The sequence below is a fragment of the Nesoenas mayeri genome (assembly GCF_963082525.1).
Source record: "Nesoenas mayeri genome assembly, chromosome: 1".
In the NCBI taxonomy this organism is placed as follows: domain Eukaryota; kingdom Metazoa; phylum Chordata; class Aves; order Columbiformes; family Columbidae; genus Nesoenas; species Nesoenas mayeri.
Genome location: NC_137541.1, coordinates 184,187,453 through 184,212,661, shown reverse-complemented (window position 1 = coordinate 184,212,661; position 25,209 = coordinate 184,187,453). Strand labels below are relative to the sequence as shown.

Below are 25,209 nucleotides of genomic sequence, written 5' to 3'. Positions count from 1 at the left end.
CAGCAGGTAGCATCTTGAAGCACTGCATGTAAATCTCCGCAATCCTTCTTAGAGAGACTGCCAGCAAGAACATGGCTCAGGTTCTTTATATTTCTTTTACATACTGGTTTTCTTGCAGCTGTATTGACTGGTGGATATAGACAAAATCACTGACTGCAGAAGAACAAATGACTGCCTACCACAGGGTGAGTGGCCTCTGACTCTGGAGCTGCAGGTGGTTCCTGAGCTGACCACCTGTACTTCCTAAAATATGGCAATATCACCTGCTGGGTTCATTTTGTCTTGCTGAAGCCAACAGGTCATCCCAAAACCAAGCACGGCTCAATACTGTTCAGAAATGGGACACCTGAAGAGTTGTTATTGCCCCACATTTTGAAGTATGAAAGATCTCTCCCCCACATAGCTCCTTAAGCTATGAAGTTTATGTTGTTGTGGCACTGAAGGCACCCACAGACCTCGCTGGCTCTAACCAGACTGTTTTCCTCCCATTCTCTCTTCCCATCAGCCAGGAGCCCTATTTCAGCCCAGCCAGTACATGAGCCTGCACATCTGGGCCAGGGGTGCGGTGGAGCTGGAGACCAGCACTGCTGCAGCCTCGCTGGGGCAGGGGGCTGAAATGGAGAGCGGAGAGGCTGTGTGGGGTCAGTAAATTCCACTAATGGGTTCATGGCCCCAACATATATCTTGCAGGTCTTGACGTGATGTGAAGCTCATATAGTGAGGAAGAATGACCACAGTGAAACACATTGTTCATTCCGCTTTCAAAGCAGTGAAGTACTCATTCCTTATATTTCAGTATCGTCTGTTAATTAAAGTGCCAAAAAGTAGTATTTGCTTAACTACACTGAAATGTTTTCTCTCTGAGTACATGCAAGTTTAATTATGCAGTCAAGAGCTCCACCAAGAAACTTCCATGTTGCTCTATCTAAGAGGTGTTCAATTCCTGAGTGTCTACTAAGACTACAGAAATGCACTAATAGATACTCTGAAAGGCTTTTATATGGATAGAAAGAAATGGGAAAGAAAAGACATCACCACGATGGTATCTATAAATACTATCTAGTAGAATGGGTATAGATTTATGGATTGGTAAATTGAGTTTTCCCCGTATGGAGGCAATCCATTTTTTATTTGCAAGTTTTCCTTTTACCACACAGATTACAAGCTGAACAAACCTCTTTTGTTTGTGGTAATGGTGAGGAACTCCTCCAGAGGACAACTGCAACACCCCTGCCTGCAGGGATCACATCAGCATTGCTCTGATGTCCTAGCAGGCCAGAGTAAGCCACAGCTGGCAGCTACAGCCACCTTCCCTGGCAGGTAAAGCAAAGTTCTCAGCTACTGAATCTGCTTTAGCAGCTCCCTTGAAGACAGCTGGATGCAATCCTCCTTCAAAAATGCAAGTGCCAGAGCCTAGAAGCCATCTCTGACGTTAATGATCTTGACAAACGCTGGTCACATCAGTCTGCCATTTGGGCTTTGCCTGCTCCTGGCTCCTTCTTCTCTTCCACTGCTAGTAATAATGGTGCAGCACACCCAGACAAAGCCGTTGAGAAAAGACACAGAGGAAAGTGCATTGGGAGCCGAAAATACTTGGATACAACAGGGATGCAAATGCTACATTGATCCCTCAGATAACAACATTTGGCAAACAGCTGAACGACAGTGAAGAAGAACATTAGTCTTCCAGATTTTTATTCATCTCCACCAGGCTGCAAGCCTTGTTTTGCCAGAACTGTGAGTTACAAGTTACAGTCATTTGAACAACATAAAGAGGGGCTAGGGGAAGGCAATTAAAAAGCTGAGCTATCAATTAAAGGAAGTGACTCTGAAAGAGGTGTATGGAAAGCTTATATATAGCTATAAGGGCCTATTGCAGAACCTGATGCAGTATAAGGTGTGTTAGATATTAACATTATATGTTTTCATTATTTTGGGGCTTTGGTTTTCTTGGATACTTGTCCTCCAAAGAAATAATACTCTGCTTTATGGAAGGTGTTAGATCACTGCTTACCACTGCCTACAGTTACTTCACCCCCACACATCCTCTTTCTAGCCTGCAAATGCCAGGTGTGACTTTGCGGTGCTGTGTTTGACCCAACTTGCTGTGCCCATCTGACTCTCCATCTCGACCTGCACTAATGACCCAGGCGGGGGGATTGCTGTAGTTTTGACAATTTGGGTGCAACTTGTTAGTCTGGCAGAGACTATTTGCGCTCCACGTTGCAGCAGGCACACCGTCCCGGGGACGCACAGGGCTGCCACGCGCACGTGTGGCACGAAGGGCACGTTCGCAAAGTGCAGGATTTTCTTCCCAGGTAGGGCTCCCTTGTGTGGCATGGGAGCTGAAGGAGACTTGGGGCTTCCCAAAACATCTGGATTTGCTGGGTGCTTGTCGTGCAGCATATGCCAGGCACCATACAGGGATGTCAGCGCTGAGGGAGGTGCGGAGCGGCCCGCCGTGCACCCTTGGCTGGCAGAGCCACCCGAGGCCGGCTCTGCGGGTGAGCCACGCCAGCGAGGTCACCGCACAGCGCACTGCGGGGACAAACCAGCAGCTAACAAGGGCTCGGGGAGCTTCCTGGAGACCGGGGTGCCCTGTACCCACCGCAGCCCCATCAGGGTTGATCCGGACGGGGCATGTAAGGCCCTGGCGCCCCTCAGAAGCATGAGGCCGCACCGCTGCCAGGGCCTCCCGGCCGCCCTGGGCGTTTCCCGGAGCCCAAGAGGATTGAGCATCGAGCGGGAACTCCGCGGCGGAGCCGTGAGCCCGGCGGCGGCCCCGCCCGCCCAGCAGGGCGCGCTCCCGCCCGCTCCACGTGCGAGGCCACCGCCCCCCAGGACTACACCCCCCAGAATGCAGTGCGGCACCGGCGCCCCCGCCCCGTAGGGCTCCCTGCGCCGGTCACGCGGGGCGGGCGGGGCGAGGCGGCGGCGCCGCGATTGGCGGGGCCCGCCCGCCACGTCACGTGGGCTCGCGGCCGCTCTCCCCGTCACTCAGCAACGGCGCGCGCGCTCGGCCCCCCCTCTTCGCTCTTCTCCCCCCTCCCTCCCCGCCTCGCGCTCGTCACGGAGCGTCCCGCGTCCCCCCGCCCCCCTCTCCTCCCCCCGCGCCCGCCCCTCGCGCGAGCCGCCGGGAGCCGCCGCCGGAGCCGCCTCACAGGAGCCGCGAGCCGCCGCCGCCGGGAGCCGCCGCCGCCATGGCCGAGAACGCCGCCGCCGCCGCCGCGGGCCTGGAGAACCACCGCATCAAGAGCTTCAAGAACAAGGGCCGCGACGTGGAGGTAGGTGCGGGGTCCCCGGCCGGGCCCGGCCCCCGCCTCCGGCGGGCGAGAGGAGGGGCCGGGGCCTGGCCGCGCTCGTGTCGCCGCCGGCGGGCGGCGGGAAGGAGGCGGAGAGCCGTCGCCCGGGGCGGGCGGGCGGCGGCGGGGAAAACGCCCGCGGGGGATTTTTCTCCTCCGTCATGCGGGCGCGGCCGGCGGGGGGCGAAGGAGGCGGCGGCGGGGGGAAGGGTTGGCGCGGCCGGGCCAAGCGCAACCCCGGCGGGCGGGCCTCGCCGCGCCCCCTTCGCCGCCTCCTCGGCTTGCCGGGCTTCGGGAGAGCCCGCTGGGCCCCCGCGCCGACGGCGGTGCCCGGGCAGGGCCGGTAGGCGGGGGGATGCATCCCGCCCCCCCCCCGCGTCCCCTCCTCCCGCAGCGCTCCTCGCTCCCGGCCCAGCTGCCTCCCGTCCTGCCTCCTCCCCGGGCCCCCTCCCCCGTGCGCGGCGGGATCGGGGCTCGGGTGGGGTGGACAATGGTGTCGGCTGCCTTTTGTGCCAGCCCCTCGGGGCGGTGGTAACCCTTCCGCCGGGGCGAGGGGCTGCCCTGCCCGTCCTCCCGTGCCCCGCTGTGCCGCTGCCGCACACGGAGGCCTGTGCTGGTGGTAGGGGCCGCTCCCACACTCTGATCCGCCTTTTTACCGGGTACCGTGCTGGCCCATTTTGCTTCCTGTATTGCCTTAAATCAACCTTTTTTTTTTTTCTTTCTTTCTTTTTTTTTTTTTTTTTTTTTTTTCCTTAATACTTGTAGGCACAAAAGTAATCGTCTGCTGGGCGTCTCCAGCTAAATCGGGAAGGAGTGTGGTGCTTATTAAGGCTAATGGGGTATTAGTTTACTCTTCCCGAATTTGAGAGACCCTGGGTGGTTGAAAGCTTATTCTCTGGAGGTATTCCGAAGGTCTTCTGAATCTATGTGACATTACCGGGGACATCTTCAGTTCTAGTCACAACTGAAAAGGGAGGCAATCCCAGATCTTGTTTTTAAGTTTCTGTAATAGGAAAGGAGCGGGGAGGGAGTTGTTCTGGAATCAGACTAGTATTGAAATCGGATTAGGATGCGCTAGGGTGAAAACCTAGATAATGTGTCAGGTTACTTTGACTTCACCTGAGGGCATTTTCAATGCCTCTGTTGATTTTATCACTTAATTTTGTGGTCAGCAGGGCTTGATTTTTGGTCCTTTGAAAGCACATTTTATATCTTAGCAGAATCCACACCTCTGCTGCTATTGTCTGGGTGGAGACAATTTTATGCAGGTCAGGCTGAGCAGCAGCAGTGTCTTTAAGATGACATTCAGGGTGTAAACTTATCTTTATCTTATTTTTTGTTTAACTTGGTGACAGTGAATCTTTTTCACAGAAAATATTGTGTGTAAAGGGTATGGTAACTTCAACACTTCTGGCTAACCTTAGGAAATGTTAGAAAGTAACTAAAAATTGCCCATCCTTCTGTTTAGCATTCGCTTTTCAGGGGAAGGAGGAGGCGTGAGGGGTTTCTTTTTCCCCTTCTCATCCAGTGAGACTCTTCCTACTACTCCTCATTCATTTTGTCCTTGTCTCATCTCCCTGTCTTGATTACTGACTTTGCTGCTGCTTTCTCAGTCACTGGCCTGAATCCATCAAACCTCTAAACAGGGAAAGGTTAGGTATGTTTGTGCCTAGTGTGAACTGATCTACCATCCATACTTGCTTATATTATAGCATGCCCGAGATTAGGGGAATTAAATATCTTCCTCTACGGCGGGAAGAAGGGAATTGACTGCCTGAGCTTTACTGAAATTAGCTATACCAGACCAGCTAAGGTAGTTTAGCTCCTGAAGGGGATTAATTATTTTGGAATTGGGTATTTGCTGTTAGGGAGCAGTATATCCTCTAGGGTTATCTTCCAGTGTGCTGACTGGCTTCTTTTTGTGGCTGAGCCTGAGATTGTTTAGTAGATAGCTCCAACAATGTTAATGTGGTTAAAGGTTTCATCCATGCTTTTGAAAAGGGTTAAAATCTAAGAAGCATCTTTCTTTTAGGGGCAACAAACAGATGAAACACAGAAGTATGTACAAGTTGTATACACATAGCGATAGGCTAAAATGAAATTTAGATTCATTTAAAGGACTGTACAAGATTAGAAATGTGTCAGCGTCTTTCAAAATAGCCTAATTTGTGTTAAATGTCTGAAATTTTCTACCAGACCTCCTTTTTGCCTCTTTTCTGATCTGGTACTTATTTAAATAAGTTTGTGTTAGAAGTACCCTTCCAGGTAAGCTTTAACTTAACTCTCTAGAAGTAAAACAATATAAGTTCAGTTTATAGTGGAGAATGAAGGAGCACAGCAGTGTTGTATAATTGACATTACTTACTGTGCTTCTGTTGAAATACTGGTACACAGGCTGACCTGCTGATTGGACAAATTGTCTGTATTTAGTGAAAGTTACCGGTTCTCCACAAAATGTTTATTTTCTAAATCAAATATTCTACATAATTCCCAATGGTCAGCAATTAAATACAATTGTTTTGGTGCCTGTGCTACAGTAAGGAGTTTTTAATAGAGATTCTTCCTCCAGTTTTCTGTATTTAACTTTGGAAACCAGGAGGCATCAGTGCTATCATTGACATTGATCTACACATTTTGTCAAATTCCACCAAAGATAAAATAAATGGTTAGGATGATGGAGTAATAAATCATGGTCTAAGATATTCCTAAGATATGCTCTCAAGTTCAGTTTGAGAACAGTGGCATTTGAGTCACCTTCTGCCTGGAGACAGTCACTACCTTTAAACTCATCAGGTTTGAATACATTCTTTAGTAATCTTCCTTTGGCTTCTTATAAATACTGATGAGTTATTACTGATCCCCTCTGGGTACAGACTCTTCTGGCAGACCAAAATACTTACTTCTTTAATTTGTAGTTAACTCAGATTTTATTACTAGGTTTCTTATACCATGTAATTGTCTTTGCTTTTTGTTAATGCAGTTTTAAGGGAAAGAAAAGATAACTATTTTTGTTTTATGTTGAGACAGGTCTCAGTACCCCATGCAACTTCTCACTATGCTCCTTTTCTGATAGCAAAGAAAAGGATCTGTTGAGCAGAAGTCAAAGCTTCTGAATCCTTGACCTGCACATTTCATAGTTTCAGGTCTGGGTGGAAGTTTCTTACCTTTGTGTTGGCTTCCTCTGTTAGGGAGATAGGTTGTGTATATAGAACTGGAATTCTGATCTTGAGGTTGTTAATAATTCCAAAAAGTATTTAGCCCCCAAAAGGGATAATAGGAAAATCAAATGCCAGAAATGAAGCATTACTCAGGTAATACGAGTTTGTGTTCTTGTTTTTATTAGTGAGACTCTTCTATTTTTATAGGTACTGACATGTGATTAGCAGCAGACAGAGCTAACCTGAACCTGCAGAGCTGAATGAAAAGGAGCCAAGACACTAGTGGCTTCATTTGGACAAACGACTGCCAGAACAGTTTCTCTGCACAACCTTCTCAATTTTATATTCTCCAGAGATGTGAAAGGGCTTTTTAAATTGTCTCATATATGAAGAGAAGGTGTTCCTGTGTTGATCATAGGCATGTAGTCTTAAGTCTCAGTGGGTTTCTTCTAAGTGTATGGCACTGATTATTCCAATACAATTGAGTCTTTATAGGACAAGACTGAAAAGTTGCAGTCACTTAATTTGTGATAATCCTTGTAACTGCTGTATTTTTTTGTTTATGTTGACATCTAAGCTAGACTAGCTTTTAAAAAAGAAAGCCTAGTTTGAGCCTTCTGATTTTTCTGTTTACAGTTCTTCAGCTTCATTCTTTGCCTAGTAATATCCTTCTTAGACTTTTTTACTCGAACTTATTGGACTAGAAGTGTTACTTATTCTTTATTACAATAGCAGGCACCCATATGTTGGATCATTGTTCTGATGTTTAAGGTGACAAATCAAACAATCCAGCCCATTTCTTTTTGTCGGGATTAGTCAGCATCCCTGACTAAAACTGAGGAAAAATTCTTGATGAATGGAGATGTTATAATTTGTAGGGCTGTCTGCATGACTTACTGTTATTTTTGCATGTAATGCAGTGAGGCTATACGGTCATGTAATTAGCAAAATGCATACTGGTTCAATAATAAAGCTCCATGTGCACTCATTTAAAAAACAAAACAACAACAAAAAGCTAAACATCCTCCTCTCCCAACAAACACCACACACACAAAAAAACCCAAACACTACCACCACCAAAAAAAACCCCACAACCAAATACCAAACAAAGCCAAAACCCAAACCAACCAAACAAAAGGACAAAAGACCCAAACCAACAGGAACTAGTGAGGATTTAGTACATTATAGCCTAAATATCTTTCTGTAAAAGCACTTGAATGATGGGGATTAAAATTTCATTTTTGTATATTTGTCACATCCCTAATCATAAGTCAAGAATGCAAGTCCTTGAACTTACGTTGTTTAGGCCATAGGATTAACCTCCTGAAAATTTTTGAAGACTATTCACCAAAAGGAGATATAGCTATTCTGTCATCTTTCATCTACTCCTACTCTGTTTGATTTTAAGCTTCAGAAGTCCTGGCCACTCATGTCTTTTCCCCAGTTAGAGTTTTTTGGGGGCAACTGGATCAGCTTTTGCTCTGTATCACCTTTGGGTCCAGGGACTTTGAAGGATTCATTTACATTCTGTATCTTTATTCTGACCCCAGATGAGGCAGAAGAAGAAACTGCGCATAGCCCAGATCTCAATCATCAGCTCTGGCAGCTTCAGTGTATTTACCGTTGCTGCTTTGCTAACAGTGTGGATCTAGTTCTTGAGGATGCTTGAATTTATTCACGTTTTTCTGTCATGCTGCCATGGTTTTTTTTGCTAGCAGAAGAGTGTCATTCTGGGGAGGCCAAATCTGTAGTTTGTGGGCATCTGAGAAAGGTATAGGTTGTCTTAAAGCCATGTTCTGGTCAAAGGCTTATTGTAGTGGAGGTACCATAGCTGGGCAATGTTAAGAATGAGCAGATGTGATGCTACCGGCTCATTGCCTGATACTGACTGGTTTTTTTGCTGTACTCTCCTCAAACACTACGTGAAGCAAATAAGGCTTGTAGCAATCCCAGAAAGCCTTTTACTCCCAGATACTCTACAACAACTCGGTTTCTTTCAGGAGCAAATTTTTACAAATTGATCAGCTTTCTGCCTTTCACTTTGTTGGTACAGGAACTGATACTGGCAAAAGGAAGAGATGGGAGGGAATAGGGCTGGGACAGCTGATTTAGGTTGGTTTGAGATACTGTAGACCTGCTGTCTTAATAATCTCATGGACTCAGTGAATCTCAATAGTTTAAGTGAAAACACAGCTGTCAGGTAGCTTCCTGTTGAGAATTGGATTTAATAGAAGATCCAGCACTTTCACACAGAGTTTCTAAGCTCTGACTCCTGCAGCTTCTTATTGCACTCTCAGGCCAATATACTTTTGGGAGAATACAGGTGTGTGTTTGTACCTTGGAAAAAATAACATGGGTAAGAAGTAAGAGGTAGATGTGTGAAGCCTCCTTGGTTGCTATTGCTACAGAATTCTCCAAACTTTAGTTAATCTGCAAGTAGGTAGTACAATGCCGTTAAATGTTTTGGGCTCTTGGCAGAAAGCAAGCAACATTTAGCTCCACTTAAATATGCTGTCTTGTATTTTCCTTGCGAGGTCAAAAATCAATTGAATGTGTTGCATTTTAAAATGTTTAAAGACACAGATACCTTAGGAAGCCATAGTTTATTTCAGAAAACAATTTGGAGATGGCATCTCATGATGAACATAATCTTCATAAGCTGATTGGGATCGCTGCTTGCTGTATTGAGGCCCAATTATTGCTATTTGTTGTTGTGATATACCAAGCCCTAGCTAATCTTCCTGTAATTACAGAATCTGTTTTTCTTCATTCTTGTGTATTTGTAACGCCATAGCAGTTGCACTGATATCTCTAAAGCTGCTTCTATTAAGGGATTGATTTCTAACTTGTAAACTGTCAAAGTCTGGTCAAAGTTGGTAGCAGCATAACTGGCATACTAGTTTTGACAGCTCTTTAGCTATTTTCACATAAATCCTTTTAGGTTTTCATAATATTTCACAATTCCAGCACAAATCCAAGCAGCACATTTTGTCCTCTAAAACTGTGTTATCTGACAAGGCAGCGATTAGGAGGATGTACCAGCTACAAGTGAGTGATCAAATCTGTATTTATTGTGGGGTTGGAAGTGAAATTAGGCATCTAATTTATAAGGTTAGGCCAGAAGGAACAACAAACTGATTGAAGCTGATGGGGCATGTCATCAAGTAGTTAAGACAAATTTCCAAATGAACTGACATGAAATGAAAAAGAAATCTAAACCTCTATGTTTTCTAAGAATAGGATCTATCAGTTCCTTCCAAAATACCCAGCATTGTGGAACTCTGATACTGAATTTGTATTCCCGATTAATTCTGTAACAGTAGAATCTGTGGGCTTTGCTTCCCATTTCACAAAATTTGACATGGGTAGTCAAAAGAGCTAGTTTCTTCCAAGAAGTTAGTCCTGTGTCAGAGCTGGCGGTGCCTTGGAGTTAAGTAGTTTCAAAGCTTTTAGTATTTCCTTAATTTTCTGCTCCCTTGGCTTCCTCAGCCAAGCCCTTCATGTCTGGGGAAGACCAGCGCTGGCTCATAGAGGTCAGTGTGAAGGGGAGGAGGTACGCCTTGTCTTGTGATATTTAACTGTTGGATTATTATCTCTTCACAGTCAGGTTGACACCATTAAATCTATGGGGGAAGCTCCACATTGTTTCTTCTGGGTCAGCTGACACTCATCTCCTTTCTCAGGTCAAACAAATGTTACAGTGAGTTTTAAGCTTTATTTTGTGTGTATGTTTAATAAATACAGCAATTACAAAATAGGAACATATACTGTAAAAATAGCAGCAGAACAGGAGACAAAATTAATATCTTCCCCATTCAAAGACCTATTACTAAATTACTCTGTTCCCTATATTCTGTCATGTCTAACCAGCTAAGGATCTCTTCTTTTGTGTTTTTAACTTTGGTTATTTTCAGATACAGTAAGATGGACTTTGGAGGTAGTGATGGAATAGGTGATTTGCAAAATCGACTTGGAGAAATGGCTTCCTCATTTGTTAGCCCTGATAGAGATATTCAGGGTGTTTCAAAAAGGGGGACCCAATTTCAAAATGATGTAAGTAAAAAATCAGGTCTGTCTTTTTGAAACACCCTGTATTTTAGTGAGTGCTTGAGCATCATTGCAAACCTGCTGGTGTGGAACATAGTTAAAGCATGTTTGCAGGAGAAGAAGGTGGTCAGACAGGGTGCCCGAGCGAGTTCTGGCCAGGTTTTCAGAGATGCAGTAAGGGATTCCTGGCCAGGTGCAGTGTGAGATTTCAGGTTTGCAGTTCTCAGGATGCCCTGACCCTTTTGTTTTCCTAGTCAACTACAGCGCAAGTCAGAAAGTTGATGGAATTATGCAGAGAGACATTGTAGCTCTCACCCAGGTAAGCTAAGGTCACCCTAAGCAGCAGATATTGTCTTTGCGTGAAGCTTTTTGGCATCGGGGTTTCTTGCTGCTTTCCCTGCACACAACTGTTAGATGCAACGTCAGTGGTAGTGATTTCTCTGCACCAAAAACCTGACTTGCATCCAGATATAGAAGGCTTTCCACATCAAGAGAGAATCTTGAAATGAGAGAGCCCTGCTAGGAGTCAGCAGGATCCTGTTAACCACTGTTTGTCAGGCATGCAAGGAGAACGTAGGCTGGTAATGGGTAGTCTTCATAACACTGAATAAACAACAGCGAAGAACAACCTTCCAGACAAGAAGAGATGTTTAAGGAGCTCTGACATAGACAACCAAGATGATGGTGCTTTCGAGCATCAGGAGTCACCAGTTCAGAATCTGGCAGTACCCTCTCCTCATGCCCATTGCCAGTAGGGATATGGCCCACTATACCTCTGTGGGACCTGTGTTTTGGTGGGCTCTATAGCTGTGATGTTTGAAGGAGTTTTGTACTGGTTCTTGTTCATCAAAACCAGACTGCTTCTGGTGGTCTAAGTGACTTCTTAAGGCTAGCTGATACCCTTTCTATGGAAGGATGTATAAATTGGAATTTTTAGAAACTGAAGGTATCCTGAAGGAGAAAAAGTATGATACCCCAAATGTTCAAACAGCAGAAACATGGAATCGGGGCTTATATCATGTTAAAAAGTGAGGTAGAAGCACCTAGCTTTCAGGATACTAAAATTATTAAATCAGAATGGTTGCTGACAGGGTTCATAAGAGACTGTGGAATGTTATTGGAGTGTATTTTCTAATTCCTAATGCTCCATCTTCTTCCTGGGTTGTCAGCTGGGTTTGTTGTTTTATCCTGCATCTTGAGCAGAATCATCTCTTCATAGATTTAATTAGACAGCTAGAACATGTTTAATCTTTTTTTGCCTTTTGATTTTTATCTTTCAAACAATAGATTAAAAAAATCTGATTTCATTTGAGCCATGTAATATTATAAAAAAAAAAAACCACCTTGCTGTGGTTGAATTTAGACTAGCTCTGTAGGGACTTGATTTGTTGTTTTTTTCATGGCACCCTATGAATATATGCAAATTGCAATTATTGTTTCCTATTTTATAGATGGAATAATAGGACTTTTTTCTCTCTTCACAGGGAGGTGCTTATAAATACATCATAGAATCATAGAATAGTTGTCAGGTACTTTGATATTACAGTTGAAGACTTCACGTATCTGGAAAGGGAGTGTCTGTTCAAACATAGATTGCACAAGAAGGTATCTGGCTAGTATTTAGTCTAGAAGGTTTTATTTTTTTTTTTTTTTTTTTTTTTCTTCCTAGGGGAAACTAGTATAAATATTTGGCAAGCTTAAGAGTGTCTGGTCTTCTGTGGCATTTGCCCCAGAAGTCTGTGAGACCTTTTTGACCAAACACTTGATTTTGTAATTAGATTCTTGAAAGTGGTTATCTACTATTTTTATAAAAGTTTTTACATTTAAAAGAATTTATTTAAATCTTTATGCTGATCTAAAAATCAAAATTTTCATCTGATGTTTTCAGCTAGTTACCATGAATAATCATTTTAATTTTGCTCTGCTACTTTCTGGTTTTGTGTCCTGCACACAAGAAAAGACAGTATTTTTGCTATGAAGTATGGCATTAGAAGTCTGTGGTGCATTTGTTTTCTGCCAACATCTGTTAGAACAATCTGTACCTATACCTCTGAATTGGGGTATTCTAGACTATAAAAGAGGAAAGGGACTCCTGCTCTTTTGCAATGGCAATCAGCTGTTCTGCTTGAGTAGACAGGTTGGTGTACTTTCCTCCCTCGCTAAGGGAATGGGAGGGATGCTTGCTTAGAAATTCTAGAAGACAGAGGTGGTGTCATGTCTTAGAGAGACCTAGGAGTCAGGTGCTTTGCTTGTTTTCTCTCAAGGACAGGATAAACTTCTATTTCCAGGAGATTCTAAAGCATCTGCTACACTGTGCAATATGGGAAAATAACAAATATCTTTTTAGTGTTCACATAACTTAATAGAAATTTGTGTACTGGCAAAAGCAGATTCCTGTGACAAAACTGTAACAAGTTTCAAATACTTGTACCTATTTAGACTGTGTCAAGCCTTAATCTTCTAAGTTTTAAAAAAAGTGTGAATAGGAATTGTTTGACTGTCTAGGTTATCCACTGTTCTTGGTGCTTATTGGGCACATCACAGTGCCCAGATAGGCAGAGCTGGCATGATTGTAAAATTAAGTATGCTCTTCTGTTTTCAAAAAGTACAGGGGGAAAAAAAACAAAACAAAAGCACAACCAACCAAACAAAAACCAAACAAATAACTTGATAGAATTATCCTTCAGACCAGTAGTTTCTTTTGGGCTGTTGCATAAATGACCAAACTCCACAGTGAAGTTCTTCATGGTGGGCTCTTGTCAAAGTGGAGATAGCAGTGGCTGCATTGCCACAGCTCTTTGGAAGACTACATGGACAGGTTCCTTGCCCTGCTAGGACCACAGGACAAACCAAATATTTTGAATTAGTTGGTGATCCTTGCTGCCTGCCTGCTGGTCTGTGCAGACCAACTGTTGTGCAGTGATGAGTTAGCTTGGTGTGTTGTGGGATTACCTGGAGACTTCAGTTTGACTTCAGGTGAAGGCCATATAGCTGCATTGTGGTCTTTGGTCTGATGTCAGTAAAGGTGTGATTAATAGTGTTAAGATCTACATCTGAATGGAAATGCTGTACAACTTTTGACTAGGTATAATGTCCTTGATTCACACAAGAGCAGTAACTGGAAATCTACTAGATTGTATCATTCTTCCCCCAGCTGAGTTTTGATATTGAATAGAGATACCAGCTCTTCTTTTATTCTATATTAAAACAGCAGATAACACGTTGATTATATCCTGGACTGCTTTGTATCCTTCAGTATTGGTGCAATTTTTGTTGAATGCAGCCAACTAAATTGCTTCAGGTCCAGTCTCCTGAGGATTGTTTGATATGTCTGTACTTGTAAACTGGGTAATTGGTATACGGAAATTAAAACGTGTGCTCACATCTCACTTCTTAACTGGTAGTAGCTCAGTATGCAGGTTAAACAAATGCATAGAGGATATCAGGACCTAGAAGAATATGCTTACAAAAGAACTGGTATGAAATAAACTTAGCAATTGCTTTTCTGCCAATATATTTTGGGGCAATAGAAGTAGATAATGTGGATGGGCAGCTTTGTTTGCTTCCATAGGGCTTTCAGGTGAGTCAGCACCATCAGCAACAATAATTGGAGGCTTGTGGCTTTCCATATTGACACGCATGTCCAACTTTCGTGAGTCATTACCCATCACCAAGTAAAGGAATCACAGTGGATATCTCACGCATCCAGTTTGCTGAGACTAGCCAGGTTCACATAGATACTTGAGTTATCTTGCCACAGATTGGCTAGCAAAAAGCAGCTGGTATTCATTTTAGGGGCCCCAAACTGGGGATTAAAAAAAAAAAAAGCAAAAGCACAGCAGTTTGAGCTGCAAAAGAACTAGATATCCTTCAGTGGCCTTTCCTAACCCTGAGGAGCACAAGTCCCAGACAGATTACAGCATAAAATACAATAGCATAAATACTGCACTCTGCTCCTAATGTACCATTGCTGCATTAAAAATTACAAGCCAGAAGGAAACTTTATAGTATTAAGGTTCTGCAGCACACAGAGAATCTGAACTGAGTCCAGAATTACTTTCTCCAGAATTATAGAATGTTTCCATAAAAGAAGAGCAAACACCATTCAGGTCAACCAGTAATCAAATGAAATAAGACTCTTGGAGTCTCAGATCAGGGTACAGGCACATTCTAAGTGTATTTGGCTGCTTTGGTGGATCTACGATTCTGTGATCTGTTGCTTGTACTCTGGAATCCATGCCCCCTGCCTGCATTTCTAACTGTGTCAGCATAATTTAATATGGAGCTATGATAACAAAGCCAGAGGTGAAGTTGTTCTAACTTCGTAGTCTATATGACTGAAAAAAAAAATCACTGTTTTTCTTAGAAAGACAATTTGGAGCCTTATGGGAGTACTTGGTAATTAGGTAAATCTCAAACTTAGGTGTGGGGAAGGTCTGCCTAGAACATACACTAGAGGCAAAAAAAGGTTGAGTAATAATCCATGATGCTTGTGATGGAAGGAATAAACCTAGAAGGAAGGGTTAATTTTGGCTAAACATTTGGTTTAGTTTGGCATGGATGTCAAATCTTTTTGCACATTCAAAAGAAATAGAGGGGATCAACATGCACAGCATTGTTGATTTTAATTCTTTCAGTTGTGATTAAGTAGTTGCATTCAGACCATCATGATGCTGCCCCAGAATTTTGATTTAGTAATCCCAGAATTTTTCCTTCATGTATTGTGATTTGCTTGCAATTCTTAGACTAAGCTATACGCACTTTGAAAGTCTGAACAGGTAGAACATCAGTGTCATCTTCTATCAGTGTCCATTTGTCTCTTTATTTTTGGCTGAAGCCAGCTGTGCCAGAACAAGTAGAACAGTGTCATTGTTCTGAGCCTCAGCTTTATATATATTAACAAATTGTGTTCCTGTGCAAATATGGAATATTTAATTTCTACTGTTAACCGAAAATAGGCAGCTGACAACCTTAATCATCTCAACTATTGTATACAAAAAAGCACCTGAGGGGTTTTTTTTCTGCCCAAAACCAGCCCAGCTCCTGAGGCTTCTGCATTTTCATGTGCATTGCAGTATTCCATGCTCATTAAAAGGTGTCAGAGAAGGAATAAGGAAAAAAAGCTAGTAAGGCAATTTCTAGGGAAGAACAGTGTTTACTTTATCAATGCAAACACCTTCTCCTTTCATTGTATTGCACCCACACCTACATTGTATTTAAACTATACTCTAGAGCAGGGGTGTCACACTCATTTTCACTGGGGGCCACCTCAGCATCGCTGTTGCCTTCAAAGAGCCAAATGTCCTAAAATTACATTCGACTTTACATTTGGCCCTTTGAAGGCAGCCATGAGGCTGAGGTGGCCTCTGGTGAAAATGAGTGTGACACCCCTGCTCTAGCGTATGCTCATATGCAAGAGGGAAGTTATTAGTTAAATCCAATCCAGTTGTTGGAACTGGGCCAAATTTTTTCTTTCAGTTAGGCAGGTGGAAGGAGTCTGGAATTGACTTGCAAATGCCAAGCTCTTTGGGTACTGTATATGTTTAATCAAGCTACTTTGCTACCCCAGCTACGTATTCAGGGCAGCTCTTTCCTGTAAGCACATATCTTTGTTTCTATGAGTCCGGTTCCTGTAATGTTAAGAGGCAAGAGCAGAAATAAAGAATTTAAATGACCAGTTATCTTTTAAAGAAGTTTGTAGATACAGAGAAGTTAGAATCAGTCGGTGAATTTGTTATCTTTTCCACTTAATAGCTTGTTGTTGTTTAACACCAGTGGGCAACTAAGCACCACACAGCCACTCGCTTGTCCCCCTGCCATCCCCCACCATGGGATGGGGGGGAGAATCAGAAGAGTAAAAGCAAGAAAACTTGGGGGTTGAGATAATGACAGTTTAAAAGGTGAAGCAAAAGCTGTGCACACAAGAAAAGCAAAACAAGGAATTCATTCACCACTTCCCATGGGCAGGCAAGTCTTCAGCCATCTCCAAGAAGGCTGGGCTCCATCATGCATAACATTTACTTAGGAAGACAAACACCATCACTGCAAATGTCCCCCCCTTCCTCCTTCTTACCTCAGCTTTATATACTGAACATGGCATCATATGGTATGGAATGTTCCTTTGGTCAGTTGGGTCAGCTGTCCCAGCTATGTCCCTTCCCAACTTCTTGTGCACCCTCAGACAACTTGCTGGTAGGGTGGTGTGGGCAGCAAAAAAGGCCTTGACTTTGTGTCAGCATGGCTCAGCCAATCATTAAAACATCCCTGTATTATTGACACTGTTTCCAGTATAAATCCAAAACACTGCACTGTACTAGCTACTAGGAAGAAAATCAGCTCTGTCCCAGGCAAAACCAGCACAGGAGCTGAACTTTAAAAAGCAACTAAATGCACATCTTACCACAGTTCCTGGAAACGTGTCTTGTGTATCCACAGAATAGCCAAAACTGACCTTGTTGTGTGGTGTTTGTCTTGTCAAGATGAGCCTGGCTTTCCCACTTTGTGAACTGGCTGGAGACCAGTGTGTGCTGGTTGGCCTGCAGGAGAGCAGGGGCAGCCAACGAGCTGCTTGCAGGGCAGCTGTCAGGCCAGCTGTCCTGGCAATATTGGTGTGCTGGCTGGCATAAAAACATCTGTTTCTTGCCTCTCCATCTCTGGTGTTATCTGGACTTGCTCCTATTGCAGTGGAAGGGGTGTAAATGTGTTAATTAAAAGATGACACTTCAAGTATCCCACTTAATGAGATGGCTAGTCAGGGTGAGCACCACACTGAGCTCCAGATCTCATTGTTACAATGGTAGGTAGACTTTTTAGTCGTTAGATTATGGTTATACTTTAATCTTCCATCTGATACAGTTGGTGTAGCTAAAAATGGTTAAAATGTTTAAAACTATTGCAGCATTTGATTTTTTTTTCTGTGCAGAGAATGTACATTATTAAACACCTTGTACATGACACTTCGTTTTTAATTTCATTTAGAAAATCTTTATCCCAGCATAATAAAGGGAATGTAATGACTTGAGCTTCTCACTAGTTGTATCATTCACACATATAAATAGTTTTGGTTTTCTGATTTGTACTGTAACTGGGGATGAAGTAATCTTATTGAGTATCCAGAATTTCTTGTCTCTGAAAGTGATAGACTTAAGGGACTTTAAAGTGCTTATAATCAATTAAGATTGATTTTTAGATATTGAGTAGAAATTTCAAATTAACAGAAACCCTAAGACTAGTTCAGTTATTTCATTGTGAATGAGATCTAACCTGCATAAAGTAGTACCAGTATTTTAAATTGTTCTTTCATAAATAGGATTGTTTTGACTGCTTTGTCTCAGATAGGAGTTTGTCCTTTGGAATTAGCCTGAATTTTGTTCTTGTAGTCTTGTATAGCCGTGGTGGGGTTTGTTGGCTTCCTCTGATTTTGTTGTTGTTGTGTCTCCCTCAGGAAAAACTCTTTGCATTATGTATTGGCTACAGAGGGTTTTGAAAAATGTTATCTTGTTCTGGTGTATGTTAGACAGGTACAGCTGATTGATTTTTGGGATGCCTTGATTTTTTTTTTTTTTTTTTTCTTTTTAATTTCATTTTTTTTTAGTTTACAGAAGCTATATGAGTTGCCTTTCTGGCAGTTACATGTCTTACGCAGTTAAATGGTTTTTATGTTAAACAAAGGGTCAAGAAGCCAGAGAAGCTTGCTAGACTTTATTCTCTCCTTAGAATCTTAATGCTGTTCAAAAATTCCAAGTAATCTTTTTGTTCATTTGCCAGGAAGGTGTGCATGGGCTGTCTTAAGACATAAAGTGGTAGTGTTACAGCAGTGATGCTTGCTCTTTAACATGTAGTGAGCATCTCCTACACCTTTGTACAGGGTTTCTCAAACAATACTTGTGAAGTATGACATAGTTGAACCAGAGGGTCCCAAATGTTTAATTACATCAAAACAATTCTTTAATGTGCTGACAGTAAGGCTTACTGTTGATATCAGGAGTTTTATGTACAGTTTTTTGTTCTGTCATAAACCAAAGCATTTCTTCTCCACAGATGCCTTGAAATTGAGCTTTGAGTTTCTTGTCAGCTTCTTCTTGGGAGAGAGATACCAGCTGATAGCAGCTGAAACACTGGTCTGATGAGAAAAGCTGTATTCTGTGTCACTTCTGCTCACTGAGAGTGTCAAAGGCAGTTTTACAGGGCATTCTTTGAAACCTTATTTTGGACATTCACTTGAGGCTTGCTTTGTTTTCAAGGTCAAGTGTCTTTTTTGTCAGCTTAGCATTTTTGTGGTTTGTATCACCATGAAAGAAGGTTCCTTGCAGCCCTTGACATAACAGCCCTAATGTGTGTAGTGATTCTTTTTTTTTTTTTTTTTTTTTTAAATGGGCATATTAAATTAATTTCAGTTTTGATACTTTGAGGGAACCTAAGGATCCTTTTTCTTTCAGCTGGAAGGTGTTGTGGAGAGATATTGGCATGTAATGCTTTGTATCTGGCTTTGGAATAGTATTCAGAATTTCAAGGTAGAAGTGAGAACACTGATCTATCTAACAGGATCTGATAGATTTATTTTTTTTATTATTATTATTATTATTTGGTTTATTTTATTTATAACAACATGCAGAGGAACTTGACATTAGAAATACTGCTGAATACTTCTGACTTGTAATAAAACTTAAGGTACTTGGTGAATTACTGTGGTTATGTCAACCTGTCAAACACACTGGTAAGTATTCTTCACAGATGGGGAACTGGGGAGAAGAAATCTCTTGTTACAAAAGCTTTATGAACTTAAGTCTGACTTGAGTCATGTGTAACAATTGAGATGTAATGTTGTAGCACAACCTGGTAAGTGTTGTATTTTCTTGTTTCTCAATAGTACATGCTGACTGATAGTTATTCATTTTTACTTTCTGCACCTTGTGTGTGGTGCATTAGTACACTTGTGTTTAGGTGTGGCCTCACAGTTCAGATTTTGCAAGAATAAACTGTCATAATTTTCTGTGAATTGTAGGGTTTTCTTTATGCCAAGTTTTCCCTCTCTGAGATTTGGAGTCTGATTTTCTTAATTCAGTGAAACAGTTCAGATTTGTCTTGGGGAGGTAGTTTTGAGATGTGCTATTTCGGTGTGGTGTGAAGTTACTTGTTTGAGTATGTTAAGCTGAGAAGTGACCGTAGTCAGATGCTGTGCATGTCAAACACTCTATTAGATCCATCGGTAACATCTTGTTAGGCTTCAACTAGTGTAGCATATATAGACTTTGGCAGATGGTTGTCCTCCCAGCCTGAAAGCTGATAATGAATCTGTGGGGTTAAGTTGCAGAATAATTTTGTCTCTTCTCTCTGTTTCAGCTGACCTGTGTTAGCTGGGGAAAATGTTTAACCTTTCTACTACTGTATAAATCTCTTGTAAGCAAGCCTGTCAGTTCCCTGCATGCTGGGGCTTGCAGGTAGTATAAAAGTGTGGTATTCTGCTTACAGTGGTAATGCTTCCTTAAAGGGAGGCTTGCAGTGGTATTTAAGACTGCTTCCTTTATATACTGTTGGATTACAGTATGTTAACTTTTTCAAAGGCTGTAGGAAGGTCCTGATAACCTGTTGTATTTCTAAAATGCTTCATCAGAAACACAAGCTTTAAATAGCTACCTTTTAAGAAATGCCAAATCGGGACAAAAAATGACCTGGATCGCTTTAAGTCTGACTTTGGGGGAATAAAATTCGGGATTTGCCAAACCTCCCTGCCTGTCCCCACCCCCTGTCCCCGCAACAGATTAGATTAGAAATTGTGCCTATCAGTCTGCGGGTTTTAAAATAAAGCTTACAAAACCCCAGCAGGAGAGTCCAATATGTAGCATGGTGCTATACGTATACCTTGATTTTGTGCAATGTAATGAAGTTGAAGCATGTTTTTGATCTTAAGAGTGTGGTCTCTCTAGGCAAAGAGAACCAAATTGCAGAATTGCAGCAGTTTATTGTAGAGCAGTTCATCACTAGTGTAGCAGCTCTTGTGGTAAAGAGAAGATCATGATGGGTAACAGCCTGAATAAATCCCAGTTAAGTAGCAGGTGTAAAACTGAGAAATCAGGCCATTGTCAAGTGCATACATGTTTTGCATGTACAGTCTATAATTGCAACAATTTATATGTAGGAAGTGGATTCTGTGGTCTTAAATATATTGGTGTGCAGTGGTCATCTCATATCAGGGACATGGAAGTGGAATACGAGTATCATCAAGTTAGAAATGATGTCAGCATACATCTAGCTGAGGGCCCTGGTCATGATCCCACCATGGCAACCAAGTTTAACTGCCAGAATGTACCATAGGCTCTTTGAGAACTTCAATACCTATCCTTGTAGGAAGACTTCCAGTAGTCCTAACACTGTACTACTGATTCTTGGATGATCCTGGTGACCCCAACATGCTGACTTTTTAAAGATGTCATGCTGGCAGGAAGCTCTGCAAGACTGGGAGACCTTAATTCAGTGGAGGCCAGACGAAACTAAGCACTTCTGTGAAGCTGAGGCTAAGTGATATCCCCAGTTATCAACCTGCTTGCTCTGTGAATAGAGAAGCAGCTCTGGACTTAATGGTGACTGCTGCCTATTCTGTCTTTTAAAGGAGGAAGGAAGAAAAGCAGATGAACCAGATCTGCTTTGAAAGAGAAGCTACATATAAAAAGGGAAATACAGAAGAACAACTGAAAGGATAAAGCCTAGGTAGTATGGAGATTGCCTTAAGATGGGTATTAAAGCTCAGAAAATGTATGCCACTAGTCAGCAAAACATCCACGTATTTGATAACCTTTTTGAAGAATCTTTCTAAAGAGTGGTAGCTTTGTAAATGAGGAAAAGATGAGAGATTCTTGCACATTAAATGTAAAACCATTATGAAGTAGTCAAATATTTTGAAGAACAGTTTGATAAAAGCGAAAAACTAGTAAAAAAATATTGAGACAGAATTGCAATAGGGTAGGATCAGTGGGGCTGAAATAATGGAAGTATGAAACAAAGATAAAACCCTAACTGAGAAGCTGAGTGAATTATTTGCCTTTAGAAAGAAGCTTACAGTCTTCCCAGAAGAGCCTTTATGGATGGATGACTCTGAGAAACTGTCTTTAGTCGAAGCATTGTTAAAGGAGGTTTTAGAGTAAATTGATGAAATGAATAGTAATGCCTTGACTGGGATTGCGTTGTATTGGTCTTTTTGTAAACGAAAAATACTAAGCTGTTGAACACAACATATAATCTTTCTTAAATCTGCCTTGCTTCCAGAAGAATGGTAGTTGGCAAATGTTATGCTTGTCCCCTAAAAAGCTTCAGGTTTGGTCTGATTTTTTTGCTCAATAGAAAATACTCTAGAATATTATTCCATAGATAAATGAAAAAATTAATTGTAACCAGGAGCAAACTTAAGTAAATTGTGTCTTGCATCCATTAAATCACTGAGATTTCAAATCTGGCACATACAGTACTCGATTTTGGGGAGAAAATGCTAATAGACACTCAAGTTAACTAATTTCTCATGTATTTGGGTACCCCTTAACATTTAAGGTAAGTAGGAATAATATATTAGATTTTAGAGTGGAGTTGGGGGGGTTGTTTGTAGTGGGAAGTTCCATAAAGGACTTTTGGTGTCTAGCATGTTTGGAATGATCGAGAAAATGAGCTTTTATAGCAGAAATCTAAGACAGCTTTGCCTAACAACATTTTTCCATTGACATGGGAGTTATCATGGGGAAGAAGTGTTGAAAAACATTTTTAGGGTGTTTAGTGCCCTTAAATTTGATCCAGTTTTTAAGATAATTCAAATATGAAATTCTAATATAATGAGAAACTTGAATGACTGGTCTTGCTAGTTGCATGCAATGACTTCAGGTTCTTCAGTTTGTCCATTCCCCACCTACCCAATGTCCTCCCAATTCCCCAGCAGTCCAGTCCTGTCATACTGAGTGTTTACAGCAGGCTCAGATGTTCACAAGAATCAAATGGTTTTGCAAAATAACGAGGGGGAAGAAAAACATAGTTCTGTTAGATACTGTAGTGTGAGTGTCCTCTTACTGCAATGAGGACTTGTTTTATCTAAAGTAGTGTAGTTGATGCTTGTAGATGTTAAAATTAGAATTGTGTCTGTGTTTACTTGAGTGAGTTGGTTAATCAAGCAGTGGACAGGAAAACAAGCCTTACACCTTCCATGCTCTCAAATCAACTTAAGGTCATAAAATGAATACTGCTATGCAAACTGGTTGAGAACAGTGAAGTTAAAGTAGTGATCTGAGCACTGAAACTGCATCCTGTGTAGATTCATGGTGTGAAGTTTGCTCATTTTATTTACCTGTGTTTGAGCTTTAGCATGTTTGGTGTTTCTTTAGATGGCTGATGGGGAGTGCTGGTGTGTTCTGTGTACTGCTGGTCTTCACTAAGACTTTGTAGTTTAGGGAAGTTACTTGCCCAAATTCAAAAGGAACGTGATAGCAGCAGTGAAGGTCAGTAGCAAGGATAGGACACAGAACATATTTTGAAGGCTAATTTTAGTTAGCGTGGGTGATCTTTGTCGGCTGCCAGCAGTCATCCAGTCCTGATTTTCTCTCTATTGCGTTCTGATTGGTACATGTCTTTTCCATTGATTGTGAAATTAATGCAGGGAGATTGCCTTTACTAGGCTAAAATTGTTCTTTCTCAGGCTTGTGATCTCTTTCAGCTAAGAAGCACTGTAGGGGATGTATCTTGAGTTCCCAGTATCTTTAAGGAGCTGAGATGTTTATGGGCTGGTTTTCCTTTACAGTGTTCAGGCTATAGAACTTAAGTAGACTCAGTGTCACTGTACTTCATTTTCTTTTACCACAAGCCTTATCTGTCTTGTTTGCATTGAACTCAGTCATCTTCTGTCACTCATGGTTGACTTTGGCCAGATAACTGGCATAGGTTACGTGTTTAGGTTGTGAAAGTGATCGTATGTGAATATGAAACTGTCTAACCTATATTTGCTGCTTTTTTTGATGTGCACATGTAAGTACTTGAAGAGTCATTCCAGTGAGACTCCATGAGGAAGTCAATGTTTTCTGCCTTTGTGATACTTATTGTAGTTCATGACAAAGCTTTCTGTAAGATGTAGTCTTTAAAAATAAAATAAAATTAAAAAAAAAAAAAAAAAAAGAAAAGAAACCCAAAAAACCAACTCATGCATCTTGCTAAGAAAGGTTGAATTATAAATTATACACACTGGTTTCAGTATCTTTTTGATGAATAACTGCACTTTTGACCTAGAAACAATTGACTCTAAACCAAAACACTTCTTACTTTACATGCAAATATTTTCTATTTTTTATTTACAGACTATGAGAAGACACAGAAATGAAGTTACAATTGAGTTGCGGAAGGTGAGTCTGCTTTTGTTTGTCAACTGTGTTACTTTACTAATAGTGCTCTGATGTCCTAGGTAAATATTTTGCCATAAGCTTTGCTTCATGGCCCCAAACTTAGATAAAAAAATTTGTAGATTGCTAACTGCAGATTCTAATGTTAGTTTTACTCTCCAAGTCCTTAAGCTCAGTACAGCGGAACAGTACTGCTGTACTCCAGTGTATCACTTGCAAATAATCCATATTCAGCTTCTGTACCAGTTCCCATATCATTACAGTGAAGGTGTCATCAGTTTAAATGTTTAAAGTCTCCAAATGGTTAAAGGGAGAGCTTTAGGATTTAGAAAGCGTGTATGTTCATTTATTTTTTTTTTTTGGACATTACTGCTTCTGTGCTATAGAGGGGAGTTAATTTTAGGCTCAGATTTTGATTGTATTGGGTAAATGCCAATATAGCTGGGAAGAACATGATTGAGAGGTGATCTAGTTCAGTGCTCTGCCTAAACACAAGATGTGTTACACCCTCATCTTTCATAACACTGCCAACAGCCTTTCTAAGCACCTTGAAGGATTGATTGCTGCTGGAGGACGTTTTCACAAGCTAAACCACTCTTGGGATATGTGTATAAAGAGAAAGGGTGAACTTTTATCTGCTTTTGGGTACCTTCAATATATTTGAGGACTGATACTGGCCCCTTTAGCTTTATCCTGTTGAGACAAATTCAATTCTTGGCCCTTTCCTTCAACATTCTGTTTCCTAGATTTGACTTGTTGCTGCTCCTCAGATCCAAATTGCCTGTATCTTTCTGGAAGTGCAGATGTATGCAGGCCACAGCTGAGGTTTAAATGGGACAGTGAAAAACAATTTTTCACACAGTATTCTTATTTATATTGAGTATGTTGTTGACTTGCACTCAGTCTGTGATTTGTTACATTCTTTGGACACTTCTTCCTACAGTACTGCAAAGCAAAGATAGTTGTTTATGTTCTCTATTTGCATAGTTAAATAAATGCAGAAGTTTTAAACATGATTGCTTCTTGTCTTTTGAGTTGTCTCTGCTATTCCCAGACTTTCTTAACCTGAATTCCCATTCTGTTCCCCAGAATGCTTTAAGACTTCCCCACCTTGGTATCACCCATGTTTTCTAATAGTTTCATGAATGACTTGATGAAAGTGTGTGCTTTCAGTATTCTAGTTGTAGGACAATCTCCTTTGGGTCTCCCATGTGATGCATATCTCCAGTTTGCCAGTTGAACCAGTGACAGTCTGGGGCATACTTGGAGGTGCACACCCACCCAATTTCATCTAAATTTTCTTTTCAGTACTTGCAAACTGAGAGAGAAAATTAAAAC

At 41.7% G+C, this 25,209-nt stretch overlaps 1 protein-coding gene across 1 annotated transcript in view; it reads left to right on the top strand.

The window, feature by feature from the left end:
• The first annotated feature begins 2,998 nt into the window (after positions 1 to 2,998).
• The window catches only part of KPNA3 (karyopherin subunit alpha 3), a 54,826-nt gene continuing 32,615 nt past the window's right edge, over positions 2,999 to 25,209 (top strand). The window contains exons 1-2 of the mRNA XM_080356329.1: positions 2,999 to 3,284; positions 23,830 to 23,874. Of these exons, the coding sequence (XP_080212455.1) occupies positions 3,201 to 3,284; positions 23,830 to 23,874 (129 nt within the window). The 5' untranslated portion in view covers positions 2,999 to 3,200. The remainder of the gene's footprint in view (positions 3,285 to 23,829; positions 23,875 to 25,209) is intronic.